Source organism: Rattus norvegicus, chromosome 7, assembly GCF_021556685.1.
Source record: "Rattus norvegicus strain SHRSP/BbbUtx chromosome 7, alternate assembly SHRSP_T2T, whole genome shotgun sequence".
In the NCBI taxonomy this organism is placed as follows: Eukaryota; Metazoa; Chordata; class Mammalia; order Rodentia; family Muridae; genus Rattus; species Rattus norvegicus.
This window is the reverse complement of record NC_141540.1, coordinates 124,741,676-124,760,098: the sequence shown is the minus strand read 5'-3', so window position 1 is coordinate 124,760,098 and position 18,423 is coordinate 124,741,676. Positions and strand designations below refer to the sequence as shown.

Genomic DNA, 18,423 nt, shown 5'->3' with positions numbered 1-18,423 from the left:
CAAACCCTGGTCCTTAAGTTTGCAAGGGAGTACTTTACCAATTGTGCTATCTCCCTAACACTAAATTCTGTTTCTTTAATATATACATATAATGTATAATATCTGTCTATCTACCTGTATTTGGTTTTTAAAATGTTTGTGTATGAACACTTTGCTTGCACATATGTGTGTGCACCATGTATGTGCAATGTCTATGGAGGTCAGAAAAGGGTGACAGATTTCCTGAAACTGGAGCTACCAGCGAGCCACCATGTGTGTGCTAGGAGCCGAACCCAGACACTATGGAAGAACAGTCAGTGTTCTTAATCTCTGAGCCATTGCTCCAGCCTCTATGATGTATATTTTTATTCTCTTTTAAAAAAAAAAGATTTATTTATATGAGTACACTGTAGCTGTCTTCAGACACACCACAAGAGGGCATCAGATCCCATTACAGATGGTTGTGAGCCACCATGTGGTTGCTGGGAATTGAACTCAGGCTCTCTGGAAGAGCAGTCGGTGCTCTTAACCACTGAGTCATCTCTCTAGCCCTGTATTTATTCTTAATAGATATAGTAATTTGTAAAGTTTACAGAATATTGTTTGACCTTTTTATTTTTGGTGGTGTTGGGAATAGAATCTGAGCCTTCTTTATACTGAGCAAGTGGTGTACCACTAAGCTATGTCCTCAGCCTCAATACACCATCTGGATAACTGGATTCTGTGTGTAAGGAACAAAACAGGGTAGCTGGCTTACTCCTCATTTCCTGGTGTCTGGAACACCCAGGACCCTCTCTACTAGCTGCTTTGAAATGTTGTTAATGCCAATGGAAGTTGCTCTCTTGTGTGATACAATGTCAAGGGTTGGTTCTCTGTTCAGCCATACCTGCTGTCATGTCCCACCTGCTCCCAGGCTCTCCTTCCACTGTCTTCTGTTTGATCGATTCAGTCTCTATACAACACCTTGTCCCTCTGTTCTACACCGCTGTTGTTAAAGAGGGAAGGGCCCCTCGTTCCTAAACCTGCGTGTATATATGTTTGCATATGAGTCCATGTGTATGAACACGTATATAGAGGGCAAAGATGGCTTCTTCCCTCCTTATTTTTAAGACAGAATTCCTTACTGAACCTGGAGCCTGCCATATCTCCTAGACTGGCTGGCCAAAGGGCCCCAGGGAGCCTACTATTTCAGCCTTCCCTGCCTTGGGGTTGCTAAATGCCTGCTACCATGACCAGCTTATTACACAGGTTCTGGGGGCCCTGCTTGCCAGAGTGATCACTTCCCAGCCCACTCACTGTTTTAAAAACATGTTGTCAATGTTCTTCTACCTGCTGACTTGGCGGAAAGATGCAGGAAGGTGTGAGGGGTACATTTCCCTCCCTCTCTACACTGCAGCCGTGGCCGCCTGTAGCTTTTGGTGGGTGAATACTAGTTCGGACCATGCTTACATCATGCGTGTTTAGGTTGCGTATCAAATAGGGCCTGTTTTCAGAACCATTCTGGTGAGCTCTTTGGAGCATCTGTGTAGTAACAGAGTCCTTCGGTAGGAAGGAGAGTTGCAAGAGAGCACACAGGTCACCCAGCCATCCTCCCCTGGGAAGAAGGGTGATTCCCTGCTAGGCTTTTCCTAGGATGGTGCTTTTATTTGTTTGTTTGTCCCCCAACCCCTTGCCTTCAGCTAAGTGTTTCCTGAATGGAATGGCTCTGTATGGAAGTAATAAAGCACACCTCAGGCAGTGGTGGGGTTGATTATCTCACTCCTCAGGTGGCACAGCAAGGCTGAGGCCAAAGCCTGGGCAGGCAGCATTGTTATTAAGAAGGGGATTTATGGGGAAAATAAAACCCCCGGGGTTGTGCAGCAGCCTGCACGGCAAGGGCTGTGCCATTGTGGATGTTCCCTCATGCCTGAGGAGACAGACACCCCCCCAACCCCCCCAATCCCCCCAACCCCCCAACCCCCCCCACACACATTCACAATACCCCTAGCCCTTGCCTTGGTCATTGGCTAGAAAGCAAACATGTGACCTTGGCCTTCTTCCCCTCCTGCCTTCCTCTCCAGTGAGGGGGTTGTCGGTGTGTACCACTGTTGTGGTTTTGATAATTTGGCATAAACCTAGACATGAGTTGGAGGAGGGAATCACAATTGAGGAGTTGTCTCCATCAGGTTGGTCCGTGGGCCTTTCCGTGAGGCAGATTACTAATAGATGTAGGAGGACACGCCCACCACGAGCAGTCCCACTCTAGGAGGACACGCCCACCATGAGCAGTCCCACTCTAGGACAGGCGGTCCTAGGATGTTTAAGAATGAAAGCTGAGCAGGCCAGTGAGCAGCTCTCCTTTATGGCCTCTGCTTCAGGTCCCGCCTCTAGTTTCCTATCTTGGCATCTTTGGCTGATGGACTACAAGTTATAAGCTCATATATATATATATATATATATATATATATATATATATATATATATATGTAAATGGTGTAAAATAATTAAATACATTGTATCGCTCGTGTCTAAGTGTTACTTTACAAACACTTGTGAGCGGGCCCCTTCATCTCCCACCCCATGATGTACACATTCTGCTGGGTGCCTTTGACCTTCTGGCTGTTGACAAGCACATTAATTACTACACAATTGTGAGTGATCCAGCTGTCGTCTGTTACTGACTTGTGATATCATCCCTGGGTGCTTTAGTTCTATCTCCCGATGTAGTCTGTCAGGACACTTCCCTTGGCGTTTGAGGAGAATTTGTGTCCAGGCGAGTAGGTGTTCTATACATGTCTGTCAGTTTGTTGGGGCTTTTGTGACTTTCAAGCCTTGTCCTTTCTTTTTAAGGTTTTATTTCATGCATAGGAATGTTTGTCTGCGTGTGTGTCTGTGCACCATGTATGTGCAATACCTGTAGAAGCCAGAAGAGGACATCAAAACCCATGGAGTCAGAGCAACAGGGTGTTGTGAGCCACCGTGTGGTTGCTGGGATTTGAACCAGGTCCTCTGGACGAGCAGTCAGTGCTCTTAACCGCTGAGCCATCTCTCCAGCCCTCGGCTAGCTTCTAGGTGGTTCTGCCATTGTTACTAGCGGGTTTGGGAGTCCCCAGCTGTGGCTGCTGAAATGTCTGTTTCCCTGTCTGGTGACATCAGGTACCTCCATGATTAGGCTCGGCTTCCAGTGCATTTGGGCTTGATTCCCCTTCACACCGTCTATCTGCAGCACGATGGCTTTATTGGCACTATTTCTAACCTATATAACTTTTCTTTGTTTGGGAAATGTTCTTTGAGAGATTTCTCACACAGGTCTGCTGTTGCTGAATTATCTGAATTTTCATGTGGCCCAGGAAACCCTCATTTCTCCCTTATTTTTTATGCTGGATATAGAATTAGCTTTTATTTTTAACATTTTTTTCATTGAAAGATTTTTTTCCTATGGTGTATTTTCACAGAGCTCTTATGGATTGCCTGGTTTCTGAAGGCAAGTATGTATGGGCCATCCTTAATTTAAATTTTGTGTTTTAAATTTTTACTTTAAAGCGTGTTTGAGTCTGTGTCTGGTTCGTGCATATCACAAATGCAGGTATGCACAGAGGTCAGACGAGGGTGTCAGATCCCCTGGAACTGGAGTGACAGGAGATTGTGAGCGATCTGATGTGGGTGCTTAGAACCGAACCCAGTCCTCCCAGAGGGCAGTGAGTGTTCTCAACAGTTGAACCACCTCTCTCTCCAGCCCTAGCCCATGTTAAACCTTTTGTTGAAAGCTTGGCATTTGAAACAATAGATCCATGAGATTATGACAGTCATGTTCTTACCCCTCTTCATGTTCTATTGCTGTCTGTCCTGCTTTGCACAGCTACCAAGTGTCTGGTTGATTAGTTTCATAGTCAGATTGTGACAAGACATTTTCTAAGTGCTTGGGAACAGCAAGGTGTCTAGATGCTACCTGTGCTAGAACATCCATTTCCCCTCTCACAGACAGGCAGATGTAGTTCCACCCAGCCTTCCCTCCTTCAGATCAGCCTGAGGGCAGAGTTTGGGGCCTTCCCAAGAATGTACCTGACTCTGGGTGTGCCCACATCCCAGCCTGCTAGAGTTTTGGGGAAATATGGGAGCTCTCTAAAGCCTCAGTTTTTCCTTTTAAGGTTTTGGCTAGCAAATTTTTTGCATCACTCTCTACTCATTTAGGAAGCTGTAATTTAAAAATTGTTTTAAATCATATTTGTTTGTTTGTTTATCTATAAGCATGTGTATGTGTGGGCATATGCCATGGTATACATGTAAATGTTAGAGGACAACTTGCAGGAGTGGGTTCTCCTCTCTCTCTCTCTCTCTCTCTCTCTCTCTCTCTCTCTCTCTCTCTCTCTGGTTGTGTGAGTATGCATGTGAGTGTGAGTGTACACATAACATCCAAGTGCATGTGTAGAGGTCAAAAGACAAATTTGCTGAGATCAGTTCTTTCCAAATCCCGACACATGGGGCCTGGGAATTGAACTCAAGTTTCTGGCTTTGCAGCAAATGACTCTGCCCTTTGAGCCCTCTTGCCAGCCCGTTTTGTGAATCAGTGCTACCAGATTGACATGAGGTTCCCCTCTGTGGCACCAGCCATTGTTGGAGGCTCCCATGGGCACCATTTGGAGCGTTGAAGAGTCCTCGTCACTGTCGTCGCTGTCACTGCTGCCGCCTTTGTGTACAGTGGTCGCTGTCACTGCTGCTGCCTTTGTGTACAGTGGTCGCTGTCACTGCTGCTGCCTTTGTGTACAGTGCTGCTCTTCTCCAGTAGCCGAGGCTCTGAGCATTCCTTTTGCTTTGTTGTCTGAAGCAAGCTCACCCTCTGCTGCCCGCCTCAGAGGCCTCACGAGTACTGGGGTCATAGGCAGGCAGCAACACATCCAGCAAGAACTGGAACTTTTTACCCTCCTACTGCCTGCCCCAGAGATCAGTCAGCAGTGCTAAAGCCTCTTTCATTAAAAACAAAGAATCCTTTGAGACTTTTATACACACTGGCAATATATTTGGATCACGGTCACCCCGTCAACTCTTCCCAGAGCTCCCCACTGCTCCTGCCTAACTTCATATCTTCTGGTTTTTAGCCCACTGTTGTCCGGTTAGTACTCTCAGCGTTCGTGCATGGGGATAGGGTCACCTAAGGAGCACAGACAACTTACCAGCACTCCTCAAGACAACCGATTCTCTTTCTTCCAGCAGCCAGCAGCCACCGGTGGCTCCTTTAGCTCTGGTAGCCAGGGGTGGGACTTCATGAGTCATCCCCTGTCTGTGATGGATGTTGACTGGTTTGGACTGATACACACTGAAAATGTATACTGAACACCCACAGATGCCAAGGCAGACTACTATACCCAGCAAAACTATCTGTTAAAGTTGAGGGAACAAGAAAAGCTTTCCATGGTGAGAGCGGGTTGAAGGATGGCCAGAAAACCAGCCCTGCAAAGGGTACTGGAAGGGAATACTTGGAGGCAGCAGGAAAAACATCAAGGTTAGACCAATGATTAAGTACAGGAGGCCTATGAAAGCAAATGCATAAATAATCCTTATTCTACCCCCTTGTTCTTTGGACATGCAGCAAACAGTGTTAACACGACTCAATGGTCCCCTTAAGAGCAGTCAGAAAGGGGGTTGGGGATTTAGCTCAGTGGTAGAGCACTTGCCTAGAAAGTGCAAGGCCCTGGGTTTGGTCCTCAGCTCTTGGGGGCGGGGGGAGAAAGAGTGGTCAGAAAGGGGCAGACAGCAGGTTGACCATGTTTACACGATGTAGGTGGTGTAATATGCTCTCTTTCCTCTCACAGGGATTTAATGTACAAAATGTCGGTTTTACCAGAATGGCATAGTTTGTACCTTAACACCCGGAAGCTGCCATGTGCCCGCCCCCACTCCTCGCCATGCAGAACTCAAAGGCCTATCGTCCATGATTTATGCAGACCCTTTTCATCAAGTGAGTACTCAGAAGTGATTATTGTACTGTCTACAGATACCGCTTACTGTCCCGCATGAGCTTGGTTGAAATCACGCACTAGTCGAGTTCCCATACCCTCCCAGTATCCTGTATGGGGAGTACAAACATGGGCCCTCAAGCCACTTTCCTCAAAGTTGTGTGTACTTTTTAAGTGAGTGATCAGGATTCAAACTCAGGATGTGTGATCCTGGATTCTGTCAGCTTAATGGTTGTGTTACTCAGTGAGTGACAGTTGTACAAATTTGAGCAGACTTGTCCCCCATTATCTTAGATTTGCAAAAGAGTTGAACAGAACTTACTAAATGTTGCCTGGTAATTCTTGCCTCAGACATCTAGGTTTTCCATCACATAACCTTCTAATTTCATAGTTTTGAAATTTATGTCTAGATTGTGTGTTTTTATGGAGGGTTGAAGGTCTACATCTAGATTTTTCTCCTCCTCCTCCTCCCCCCCCCTCCTCCTCTTTTGAGGAGCCTGGGCTAGCCTCCAGCTTACAATGTAGTCATGGATGACCTTAAACCTTACATGGATGATCCTCCTGTAACCACTTTCTGAGCTCTAGGATCATAGGTGTGCACTCAGTGCCCAATTTCTGTGGTGCTGGGGCCTCATGCATGTTAGGCAAGCTCTCTACCCACTGAACCACACCTCCAGCCCTAGACACTTTACACCAGATGTCCGTTAGCTGAGGCTCTCTGTTCCTTATGTTTTTCTTGCTGAGTCTCCTGACTGTCCATCATATGCCTTGCAGAAGTTTGTTACCTCCCTTTCCCAAGTGGTTGCTTCCAAATTTGGGAATTATGAGAAAGCAGTGCGCAAATACCTATTCGCAGAGTAGTTTTGGTGGGGATGCGCGTCTTTACACCAAGGCGACAACATTTCACTTAATGTTTCCCCAAATTCTTTATCTTTAGGTTATCACTCCTACCCTCCTCCATACATTTGTTACTTTGTAAGTAGGCTTTGTTGTGCTGGTCTGGGGTGAGCAGCACTGACAGGCACTGAGCACAGAGCTGGGCCCGGTGAAAGGCCGGCCCTGAGGGAATGCAGCCAGGGAGCAGGACTGTGAAGCAGACAGAACACTGAGACTGAAGCACACACAGAGTGAGGGCTCAGGCCTGAAACCCAAAGGCTGCAGGATGGCATGGGGGCATCATGAAGGAGAAATGGGTGTGTCCCATGAGCACAGACAGGCGCTAATCACATTGGACACAGGCTTCGTAGTTGGTGAGACTTTACTCAGTGCACTTTATGTGTCTACTAGTAAGCCTGGATATATAGCATGATTTCTGATGGCCACTGTTTACCCTTAAGTGGGGTCTGTTGTTAAGGAGAACAATGAAAAAAGTTACACAGTAAAATGTAGGCCCATCATAGCTCAGAGCTCTGTGTCTATGAAGCATTACAGATGGAGGTCTAGGTGTGCTTGACAAACCTATAAAGTAGACTCGTGTGTGTGTGTGTGTGTGTGTGTGTGTGTGTGTGTGTGTGTGTGCGCCTGGACTGAGTCTAGGCATCCATCTGTCAGAGTTCTCAGACATCACTGAAGGAGCCCCCAGAAGCTGGTACATGCGTGTTTACCCCAAAGAATACAAGAGGCATTTGTTTCTAAGTTTCCCAACAGAATATTACCTTGCAAGATCTTGTCTTTTAGCAGAAGTAATTACATTTAAGTTTTAATTACGTTTTTTATAGTGTGTATGTGCGTCTGGTCACATATTCAAATGTCGTGCACTACAGGTGTGCACGTGCATATACCACAGCACGTGCGTGGGACAGCCTGGGGGAGGCCTCACCTCCCGCCTCAGTTACACACGGCCCCTTCCTGTTCGTTGCTTCATAGGTCAGACTTGCTGGGCTGCAAGCATCTGGGGATTACGGCTCTAAGTCTGTCTTAGTGTCACGGGTGTGCTGGGATTACAGGTGTCTGCCTCTGCCGTCAGCTCTGTGTGAAGTGTTCGGAGGTCAAACGCAAGTCACCGTGTTTGCAGGGCAAGCTTTATCCTCTGAGCCGTCTCTGAGCCCCTTAATGACCTTCCCTCAGCAGTGGTTGAAATCCTCATTCTCAGGTCTCTGCTCAGCCTTCTGGCTCCATGAGTCGCCTGTACCATCCGTTTCCGTACAGCGGGTTGATCTTTATCTCCAGTGGGCATAACTGCTCGTCGCCGACGCTGCGAGCCTCCATCCGCCTTTGCCTCAGCCGTGCTGCTGCTTTGTCATTTGTTTCTCGTGTTGGCCAGTTATCGTTTCAGAAATTTCCTGGTGTGTGTCATCTTTTGAAACGTTATTTCTTGGGCTGGAGAAATGGATCAACTGTTAGGAGCCCTGGTTCCTCTTGCTGAGGACCTGAGTTTGGTTCCCAGCATTCATATGGCATTTCATAACCATGGTAACTATGATGCCTTCTTCTTACCTTCAGGGGCACCAGGCACTAACGCGGTACACATACATATACACAGGCAAACACTCACACATTTATTTATAATACGTATAATTATTATGTATAAATATATATTAAATAAATAAAAATCTGTTTATTTATAAACTAAATAAATAAATGTAAACTTTTTATAGTTATTTCTGGGGGGGGGACAGGGGAAGGCTATGCAGTCAACAGAGTACTTTTGGAACAAGCAAGATTAAGTTTGATTCCCAGCACCCTGTGAAAAATCCAGACTGTCAGCCTGCAGTCCCAGACAGGCAGGTCCCTAGACCTCAATACCAGCCAACCAGCCTTGTTCAGTGGGTGAGCTTCAGGCCAAGGCTGAGAGCCTGTTAGTACCCTAGTACGTGTGCATTTTTCCCACACTCCCATACATACGTATACACACACACACCTGTACACACACACGTACACACGCACACTGGCACACACACATACACATGCACACTGGTACACACGTGCACACTTGTGCATACACACACACTCACATACGCAACTCGCACACACATGCACACATATACACATCGTGTGTGTCTACTAGCATCGCTTTTTGCTCCCAGTGGGTAGCAGCAGCGGCTCAGTGCTCCGAGGTCCATAAACACACGTGGATTTGGAGATGTAACTGTGTAACATGTACAAGCAGACAATAGTAAATAAATGCAAACGCTGTGATATGCACTCTTGTTTTCTAAAAGTAGTTTTGTCTGGGGCTGGAGCACCGAGTCAGCCGTTCAGAGCACCTGCTGTGCTTGCCGAGGACCCGAGTTCTATTTCCGGCACCCACATCAAGTAGCTCATGGCAGCTGTGACTCTGGCTCCCGGGAATCTGATGCCCTCCTTTTCCTGTGGGCACTGCTTTCAGGTGGCACACAAACAGATACACATATGAATAAATAAATAATACGGCTAAAAATCGCAAGTTAAAGCATGTTTTCCTTCGTATTTCAACCATGCATTTCTGGTTCTTTTTTTGCATGGAATCTGCTACGAAGCCAAAAACGTGAGCCGACAGCTGGGTCACCAGGGGCCAAGCCTGTATCACATCCCTCCTGAGTGGCTGTGGCAGGGTGGGACCTCCAGACTCCTCAGTTTTCCAGCTCCACCAACAGCTTCTGCTTGCAGAGAGCCGCTGTTGACTATTGCCTTGCCTCGAACCTGCAGCAGGCCCCTGATGCTCCCTGGGCAGAGATGCCATGTGTTCCGTAGGGATTTGCTTGGCCTCTTCACCCCAGAGCCAGCCTTTGGAGAACAGCTGCCTCAGCTGTGGGCGACCTCAGGAGCTGGAAACGTTCCATAGCTCTCTGTGCCTGCTGGGTTTGCTCCTAACATGCATTTGACCAAGGGCCTGGTGTGACAGGAGGGACCTGTCCGCTGCCACATGTGCCTCCTGAGTATCCAGTTGTTGCCATGCCATCCATCTGTGGTGTGTCTGCCCCCTCCTCCCTGCATAGAGAGAAGGCACTGTCCTTCTGGGCCATCCAGAACTCGCTTGTCCTGTCTGGTGTTTGGTTTCTGTTGTATCTTCAGGTCTTGGCTTGGTTTGAAACTGTACAGGTTTTGAACTCATCTTGCTTGGTCTCGTGGTAGGCCTAGAGTGGTGGTCTGCTGTAATTCACTAGCTCTTAAACTCACACTGCAGAGCTTGTCCAGGTGCCCTCCAGGAAGATGGCATTGATTGGTTCTCCCAGCAGCAGCTGAGGCTTGGGTCTAGCTTTCAGTTCTAGTCAGATGGGCTGCGTTGGGCCTGTGTCTGAGGAGCTGCATCAGGCCTATGTGTGAGAGGCTGCATTGAGCCTGTGTGTGAGGTTACATTGGGCCTGTGTCTGAGGGTCTGTCTTGTATCTGAGGGCTGCATCAGGCCTGTGTCTGAGGGGCTGCATCAGGCCTGTGTCTGAGGGGCTGCATCAGGCCTGTGTCTGAGGGGCTGTCTTGAATCTGAGGGCTGCATTGGGCTCATACCTGAGGGCCTGCATTGGACTTGTGAAACCAGAAGCTGCTCTTAAGTACTTCCTCAGTTTCTGGCTGATTCTGTCTGCTGCCTCTAAATCAATTCTGAGCGTCGAGTTGGGGCTTCTTGGAAAGCAATTACAAAGTACACAAAAAGTCTGAGAAGAGATCTCAGGGTAGAGGCATCCCCTGCCAAGAGGGTCCCCTGTGGCACTGGCAGGCCCAGGAAGAGCTCCACACTCCAGCTGAGTTGCACCACACAGCTCCTCTGGGGGAGCCAGCTGCTGCTGAGAGTCTCCGTGGTTGGGAGAGGAAATGGGAGAGTGGAAGCCCCACCTTGCCGAGCATCCCCAGGGGGCCTGATGAGAGGTTTTGGAGTGTTCCTCTGCCTTCAGGATCTGTGTTTGGTCCTCTGCCCACTGTCCCTCCCTGGCTCCATGTTCTGAAACGTCACATGTATATACTTCCCCCCCAGGTTCCAGGTCACATGGCTGCTGTTTGGCCGGCTTTCTGTTTGCACCTCAGGTGCAGAAACCTTACACAAGCTCCACAGGCCCCTTGCCCTAGTATTCAGCCAGTAGCACACTTGGCCTAGGTCCTCACCTCAAGCTTGGAGGCAGGTCCTGATCTGCTCCTCAAGTCCCTGCCCATCCCCAGCCACACTGTCTGCAAGACCTGGTCAGTGCAAGAACCAGCATGCCATGTCTCGGGTTGCAGTCCGTTGTCCACATTCAGGATGGTACCAGAGTCCAGCCACACCCATTCTCCTCATAGTCCGATGCATGATGTCTTCTCCGAACCCCTTCCCCGGTTCCTTGTTCTTTCCGTCCACTCTCTGTAGTGGCTGGAATGGTGTGGCGTTGGTGCTTCTCTGGTGACCCCTGGGCCTGCCTGCTTCCCCCACAGTCATCCTAGCCTCTTTGTTCTCCCAGATGGACTCCCACACAGAGCTCGTCCAAGGCTGCTTTGCTCCGTGTTTGGAATGGAGTCGACTCTGCTTGCTAGCCCGTGGTTCATTTCTAACATTCTGGTCTTGGCTCCTAAACTCCCTGAGGAGGGATCCTGGACCACCTGTCTGGCTAGACCAGCCCACACTCTGCTGATCTCTTGCCATCCTTGCTGCGCTCACCACCATCTGTCACCACCCTGTGACATCCTGGCCGCCTGCCCTTGTCTGTCCTGTCCCCTCCAGATGGTAGGCTGGACCTGTTTGCCCAGTGTGGTGTTCTTGGCACCGGGAACTGGGCCGATAGTGATTGGTGTCCTGCTAGTAGCTCTGGAATGGTGAATACCATTTCCAGCAACGTAGGGGTCCTAGACACCCCTTCTTTCATCCCCCCGCCCCACTCCGTGCTCTCTGTGTTGCAGGCTTCTGGCTCCCACACGGCTTGTCCTACCCCAGCCTCCTTAATCTCCATATTTTAGACTCAACCTTCAAGAGGGCATGCACACTTAGACACTCCACTCCTCTGCCCCAGGTGTTGATTGCAGGGGATGAACCCCCCCCCCCCCCCCCGCCACAGTTCCTCGAAAGAACAACAATTCTTGCATGGTGTTGCCGGTCTAGGATAGGTGCGGCTGATGCCATATGCAACCAGGAGTTAGAGTTGGGAGAAAGCTCCGCCCATTCTTGCTGGGAGGAGGGACAGTTGACTGTGATGGTTATTTTAATTGTTAATCTGAAGCAATCTAGAATCACCCAGGGGAGGGGCTTCATGAGGAGTTGTCTGAACTGGATTGGCCTGTGGTCGTGCCTGTGAGGGATTTCCGTAGTCGGGCTACTTGAGGTGGGAGATCCACCCTGAATCTTTCTAAACTGTTTCATGGGCTGCATGGAAAGGGGAGAGGGAGTTGAGCATAAGCACAAGGGCATTGATCCATCGCCGCCTGCCCTTGACTGAGGATGGGATGTGCCCATGGCTTCAGGTTCCTGCTGCCTTGACTTCTCCGGGTGATAGATGGTCACCTGGGATGAGGTAGACTGTCCCCTGGGATGAGGTAGACTGTCCCCTGGGATGAGGTAGACTGTCACCTGGGATGAGGTAGACTGTCCCCTGGGATGAGGTAGACTGTCACCTGGGATGAGATAGACTGTCACCTGGGATTAGATAGACTGTTACCTGGGATGAGGTAGACTGTCACCTGGGATGAGGTAGACTGTCACCTGGGATGAGGTAGACTGTCACCTGGGACACAGATAGACTGTCACCTGGGATGAGGTAGACTGTCACCTTGGATGAGGTAGACTGTCACCTGGGATTAGATAGACTGTTACCTGGGACACAGATAGACTGTCACCTGGGATGAGGTAGACTGTCACCTGGGATGAGGTAGACTGTCACCTGGGATGAGATAGACTGTCACCTGGGACACAGATAGACTGTCACCTGGGATGAGGTAGACTGTCACCTGGGATGAGATAGACTGTCACCTGGGATTAAATAGACTGTTACCTGGGATGAGGTAGACTGTTACCTGGGATGAGGTAGACTGTCACTGGGACAGAGATAGACTGTAACCTGGGATGAGGTAGACTGTCACTGGGACAGAGAGAGAAATACATCCTTTTGCTCATAGAGGGGAGGGCTCACCATGGCCATCTTAGAAACGTTCATCTTCTGAACAGTTTGTTGTCCTCTGAGTGGAGTCCATGACCACCTGTCAGGCTTCATGGGCTTCACTGTTTTTCCCACTTCCCATGACTCATCAAATCAAACATTAAAAAAAAATCTCTAATTTACTCTTACTTTCTGTTCTGTGACCTTCATATTGGATAGCTCCATAAACATGGACCTCAGTAGCTGGGATAGCCTGACCTGCCTCTACACCACAGGCCTACACCCCTCCTCATCTTCCACCCCTGCCCTTCCTCCTCCCCTGCCCTTCCTCCTCCATGTGGTAACAGAGTGGAGTGGGGGAAGGACATTGGGTTCTGTCATCCTATTGATGGAAATGTCATGGTGACGTTCCGTAACCGGAACATGAGGACCCAGGTCTGGACCATCCCAGGTTCTTGGCTGTGCTGCCTTGATTGGACTCCTCTTGTTTGTTCCCACAGCCCCACTCCCTTCTTCCCTGCTGCTCCTTCTCAGGGACATCTAGTGGCAGCTGTGTGGTGTCACTGTGAGCACAGTACCTGTCAGAAGCAACTTAAAGGAGAACGGTCTCAGGCTCACGGCTGTAGAGGCTTCAGTCCATCATTGGTGGAACAGCTCAGTTCACCAGAGTGTTTAGTGGAAGTTGTTTACATACTAGCAGTCCAGGAATGGGGGAAAGGAGAAGAGGGAGAAGCATCACACCAGGGCCTGGATCTAACCTCCAAAGTCCCCTCTCTAGTGATCTGTTTATAGTAGCTATCAAGTAGGTTCTGCTTCTGAAAGGTCCCACAGCCTCTCCAAACACCACCACCACTTCTAGAAGCAACCATGTCACCCCAATTCAGCCACCTCATTTCGAGGTCTTCACTGTCCTGAGGTTATGTAAGCTTGTCTTTGTACCTTTCTGGTCTCCCAGATACTCTGGGAGACTCTGGGCACTGAGAATGAGCGGTATCTCCTATCTCCCCAGTGGGAGCTTACACAGTTCTGGGCTGTGATAAAGTGAGTTCAGGACTTGCCCATGACCTAACCTTAGGAGGTGATAGTGGGGCAGATGTCCGCTGTGGCTTGATGGGAGCCCACACTGTTTCCCTGTACCACCTTTGACAAAAGATGACCCTGGCAGCTTACACTGTGACCCGAGAGCCCTGGAGATGATCGCACATTACTGAGGTGCTCTCTGAGTCCCGGGTCTGCCCTAGGCCACCTGGGGTGAAACTCTTCACTCTCCTCAGGGCTGATAAGAAATGCGCATTCTAAGGAAGTAGCTAGATGCAGAGCTCCCTGGTTAACCCTGTGAGTATAAAAGACAAAGCCTTAATGAAGCCTTTGACAAACACCAGAATCTGCTTTGTGAGAAAAAGCCTATGCAGTAATCATGAGGGGCAGACCAGGCTGCTGTTCTCAGCTTCTCAGCCAGCTACAGAGTAACAGACAGCACCCAGGACCTGCACATTGGTCCCGATGGGTGCCCTGGGGCTCTAGATTTCTCTCCACAATCCCTGTCCGGGACTAGAGTCAGGGAGGTCTGTAACCTAGTACCTCTCCTGGGTGACATGTGGACCTCTGAGGATGGTGAAGCTCCTGACAGCCAATGATGAACATCTGTATGCTGCCCCCGCACAGCCATGCTGCTCACATCTCCAGCCCTGGGAAGGAAAAGGATCCCAGGCAGTCAAAGATTTTCTTGCAAGAAACTGTCAAGTTCATGTAAGGAAGAAAGGATATTGTAAAGATTGATTTGGGAGCCAAGGAAATGGCTCAGTGAATAAGGTGCTTGCCCAGCAAACCTGAAAATTTGAGGTAGGGTCCCCAGCGCACACACACACACACACACACACACACACACACACACACACACACACACACACACACACACACAGAGAGAGAGAGAGAGAGAGAGAGAGAGAGAGAGAGAGAGAGAGAGAGAGGAGATAGATTGATTGATTCAGTGAAGACTGTTGATACCAGGGCTCCACAAGGTCCCCCCCTCTGACCTCCACATGCATGCATTGACCCTCCAGCACCCACACACATAACACATATATGCACACACAGGAAACTGTAAGAAGAAAGATTGACTTATGGACACATTTCTTCCATTACTCAAGCTTTCTTCCCATATCCCATGTCCTTGTAAAGGAAGGTCACCTTCGCCTCTTTCCCTTATGGATGTGATCCTGGCCGGGCTCACCAAATTCCTGAGGTGGGAACAGAGTTCCTTGTCTGAAGCATTAATTGAGAAGACACATGCGTAGGAAGCCCTGCTGGGCTCTGCAGCCTGGGTTGCATCTTGGTTTAAGTGCACTTACTGGGTGTCTCTGTCTCATTCACAGCCACTGCTCTCGCCAACCCAGTTCTGTCGTCCTTAGACGTCGAACGGATTTTATCTCAAAAGATTTCCAGCAAAAGGGATGAAATAAAAAAAGTCTTCCAGATACTCGACCCAAACCACAGCCAGACAGTGACTAAGGGGGAGCTGAAGCGCACCATCACGGCTTTCCTCATGCCACTCACCAAAGATCAGTTCCAGGACTTGCTGGCCCAGGTAGGATGAGCAATGCTTGGTGTGGACTGTTTTGGAAAAGCCAGGGGAGCTGGCAGAGGAGCACGTGGCCTGCTCTGTCTTCCCCTCACCCTCTTGCATGAGCAACTGGAGCCTTGTTCATTGTTCATAATTCACTCAAGCTCTGGCCAATTTGGATGGCATGATCAGCGTTCGGGTGCTCATAGCACACAACAGTGCAGCTCTCATTTTTTCCTTTAAAAAACTCCTATATAAAGGTATTTGGTCAGTTTATGTGCATAAAGATTAGATTGCTTTCTTTTTGATTTTTTAAATTTTATTTTTAAGAGAGGATCTCACTATGTATCTCTGGCTGTTCTGGAACTCACCATGTAGACCAGTAGTGTCCTCAAACTCACAGAGATCTATCTGCCTCTGCCTCTCAAGTGCTGAGATTCATGGCATGCACGTCCAGAACCAGCTTAAATATTTTTTAAACTATGTGTGTTTGAGTGTGTGTGTGTGTGTGTGTGTGTGTGTGTGTGTGTGTGTGTGTGTGTGTGTGTGTTTATATTGCATATGAGGGCAGTACCTGTAGAGGTCAGAAGAGAGCATCAGATTCTCTGCAGTTACAGGTGGGTGAGCCACCCGATATGGGTGCTAGAAACAAAATTGGGGTTCTCTGCAGGAGCAGTATGCTTTGGTAAGTCCCAAGCCCCTCAATTTGTATTTTAGAATGTATTTCAGCCCTTGTTCTCATATCAAACTTTGCAATGTTTCCCACGTAGTCTGGTGGTCGAGGCGTCCTGAGGTCATCTGCTAGGTGGGGATGTCACAACCTTCCAGGGTGAGCAGGTGCTTTAGAGGGTCCAGTGGCTGCTGTGCAAACAAGAGGATCCGAGTTTGGGTCCCCAGAGCCACAAATAAATGGGCACAGTCCTATACATCTGTAGCCAGTCGTGGGAATGAAGGGAGGGGTAGGGACAGGCAGATCTAGAGGCTCTCTGGCCAGCCAATGATAGAGGAGGCTTTGCATATGTGTGCACATGTACATACACACACATACACACAACATGCACGTGAATGTATGCACACAATAAATAAAATTTTAAAAATGTAAGAAACGCGTAGGTTAAGGGGCATCTACTATGTACTGCAGCACGGCACGGGCTGGGGTGGGGCACATATGGAGGGAGGCCTGACCACCCTTGAGGGTCTCATAGCTCAGGAGACATGGCGTTTAATAAGGCCTGGGACAACTGGACTTACAGGGAGCCGACTTCCTGTTACTGAGGTTGGCACTCTACGAAGCCTGCCTGGGAGAGACAGTTGACTTCTCTGCCATTGAGTTTGGGGCAGATGTCAGTGAAATGGTACAGAAAGGAAGGTCATTGTGGACGGTGTGCAGCTGCGGGGGATGCCAGGGCCTGGGGAGGCATACACATGGTGAGGCCCAAGGCAGTCCCTAGAGTACCCCAACCAGGAGAGTGGCAAGAGTAAAAGATTTCTGATTCAAGCCCTCAGGGCCATAAGGAAAGGAAGGTAAAGTCAGTGGGTGTTCAACACTAGTAAGTCTGTGAGGATCACAACAAGAGTGGGGACTTAGCTGGGATATAGGGAGCATTCGAAGGACTGAACTTATGCACATGTGCACCCACACACATGTAATCACACTTTGCACATGTGCACCCACACACATGTAATCACACTTTCCTCCTTTATTCTTTTTGTTAAATATTTATTTTATTTATTATATAGAAGTACACTGTAGCTGTCTTCAGACACACCAGAAGAGGGCATCAGATCTCATCACAGACGGTTGTGAGCCACCATGTGGTTGCTGGGAATTGAACTCAGGGCCTCTGGAAGAGCAGTCAGTGCTCTTAACCGCTGAGCCATCTCTCCAGCCCTCCTCTTTCATTTTTAATCATAGTCTGGCTTCATGCTATGGTGGAGCTTTTAAAAGCAGATTTCATTTTAGAATTTGATGTCTGCAGCTCTCCCAGGTGGATTTGCACATGTTAACCTAGGGGGATGAGGTTACAAACATAGAAGTTCAGTGGACAGTACATGTTACCAGTTCTTGTTTCAGCCTCAGGAGTTCATCACATTTCTCCCACTGACTTTAAAAAAAATCGCTCAATTTAGAGTGTGTGGTAGAACACACTGTAACCCCAACACTAGGGAAACTAAGGCAAGAAGATCTCAAATTCCAGCCTAGCCTAGGCTACATAGCGAGCTGGAAGCCATGGCTGTTGAGTGTTGGGGCTTTTGTCTCTCCTTGTGCAGCTCTCATGGTTCTTCCTCGGTCCTTTCAGGAAGTGCTCAACCGTTTTTAGTCGGAGATATGTTTAGCCCTGTCTTCTTTCAGGCCTTTGGTATTGTCCCTGTGGGCCCCCACAGATCTCTGTTTCTAAAACATTACATTCTCTGCATTTTTCGGAGTGGATATCAGGCATCTACCAATTCCTGAATCTACTAGGTTTTCCCTCCCCTCCCCTCGTTTCTATTGGTCCATCATCTTCTGAGGCTGCAACTTTAGACATTGTGTTTTTGTTTGTTTGTTCTTTTAAATATTTATTTATTTTATATATGAGTACACCATAGCTGTCTTCAGACACACCAGAAGAGGGCATCAGATCCCATTACAGATGGTTGTGAGCCACCATGTGGTTGCTGAGAATTTAACTCAGGACTCCTGAGCAGTCAGTGCTTTTAACCACTGAGCCATCTCTCCAGCACTAGACATTGTGTTTTAACATCCAGCATTTCATTTGGCCTCTCTCTTCTGCTTGTTTAGAGTTCCCTCTTCTGTTTGCCTTTTACTTCCTTAAACACAGTGGAAAGAGCTGCTCTCCAGTCCTTCCCTGAAGCCTAACATGTTGCTTATCCCCCAGTTGCCCCTGCGGATGGGCTCATCTGTTGAGAAGGGTTATATGTCATGGTTGCCCATATTCAAGTATGTTTGGGTAATGACATAGACCAGATTTCTCCA

General features: G+C 48.6%; 1 protein-coding gene across 7 annotated transcripts in view; it reads left to right on the top strand.

Moving 5' to 3' along the window:
• Efcab6 (EF-hand calcium binding domain 6) overlaps positions 1-18,423 on the top strand; it is a 187,389-nt gene that overhangs the window by 14,212 nt on the left and 154,754 nt on the right. For all 7 annotated transcript variants that reach the window (XM_087557480.1, XM_087557478.1, XM_087557481.1 and 4 more), the window contains 2 exon segments: positions 5,769-5,914; positions 15,259-15,470. In XM_087557480.1, coding sequence (XP_087413606.1) covers positions 5,769-5,914; positions 15,259-15,470 — 358 coding nt within the window.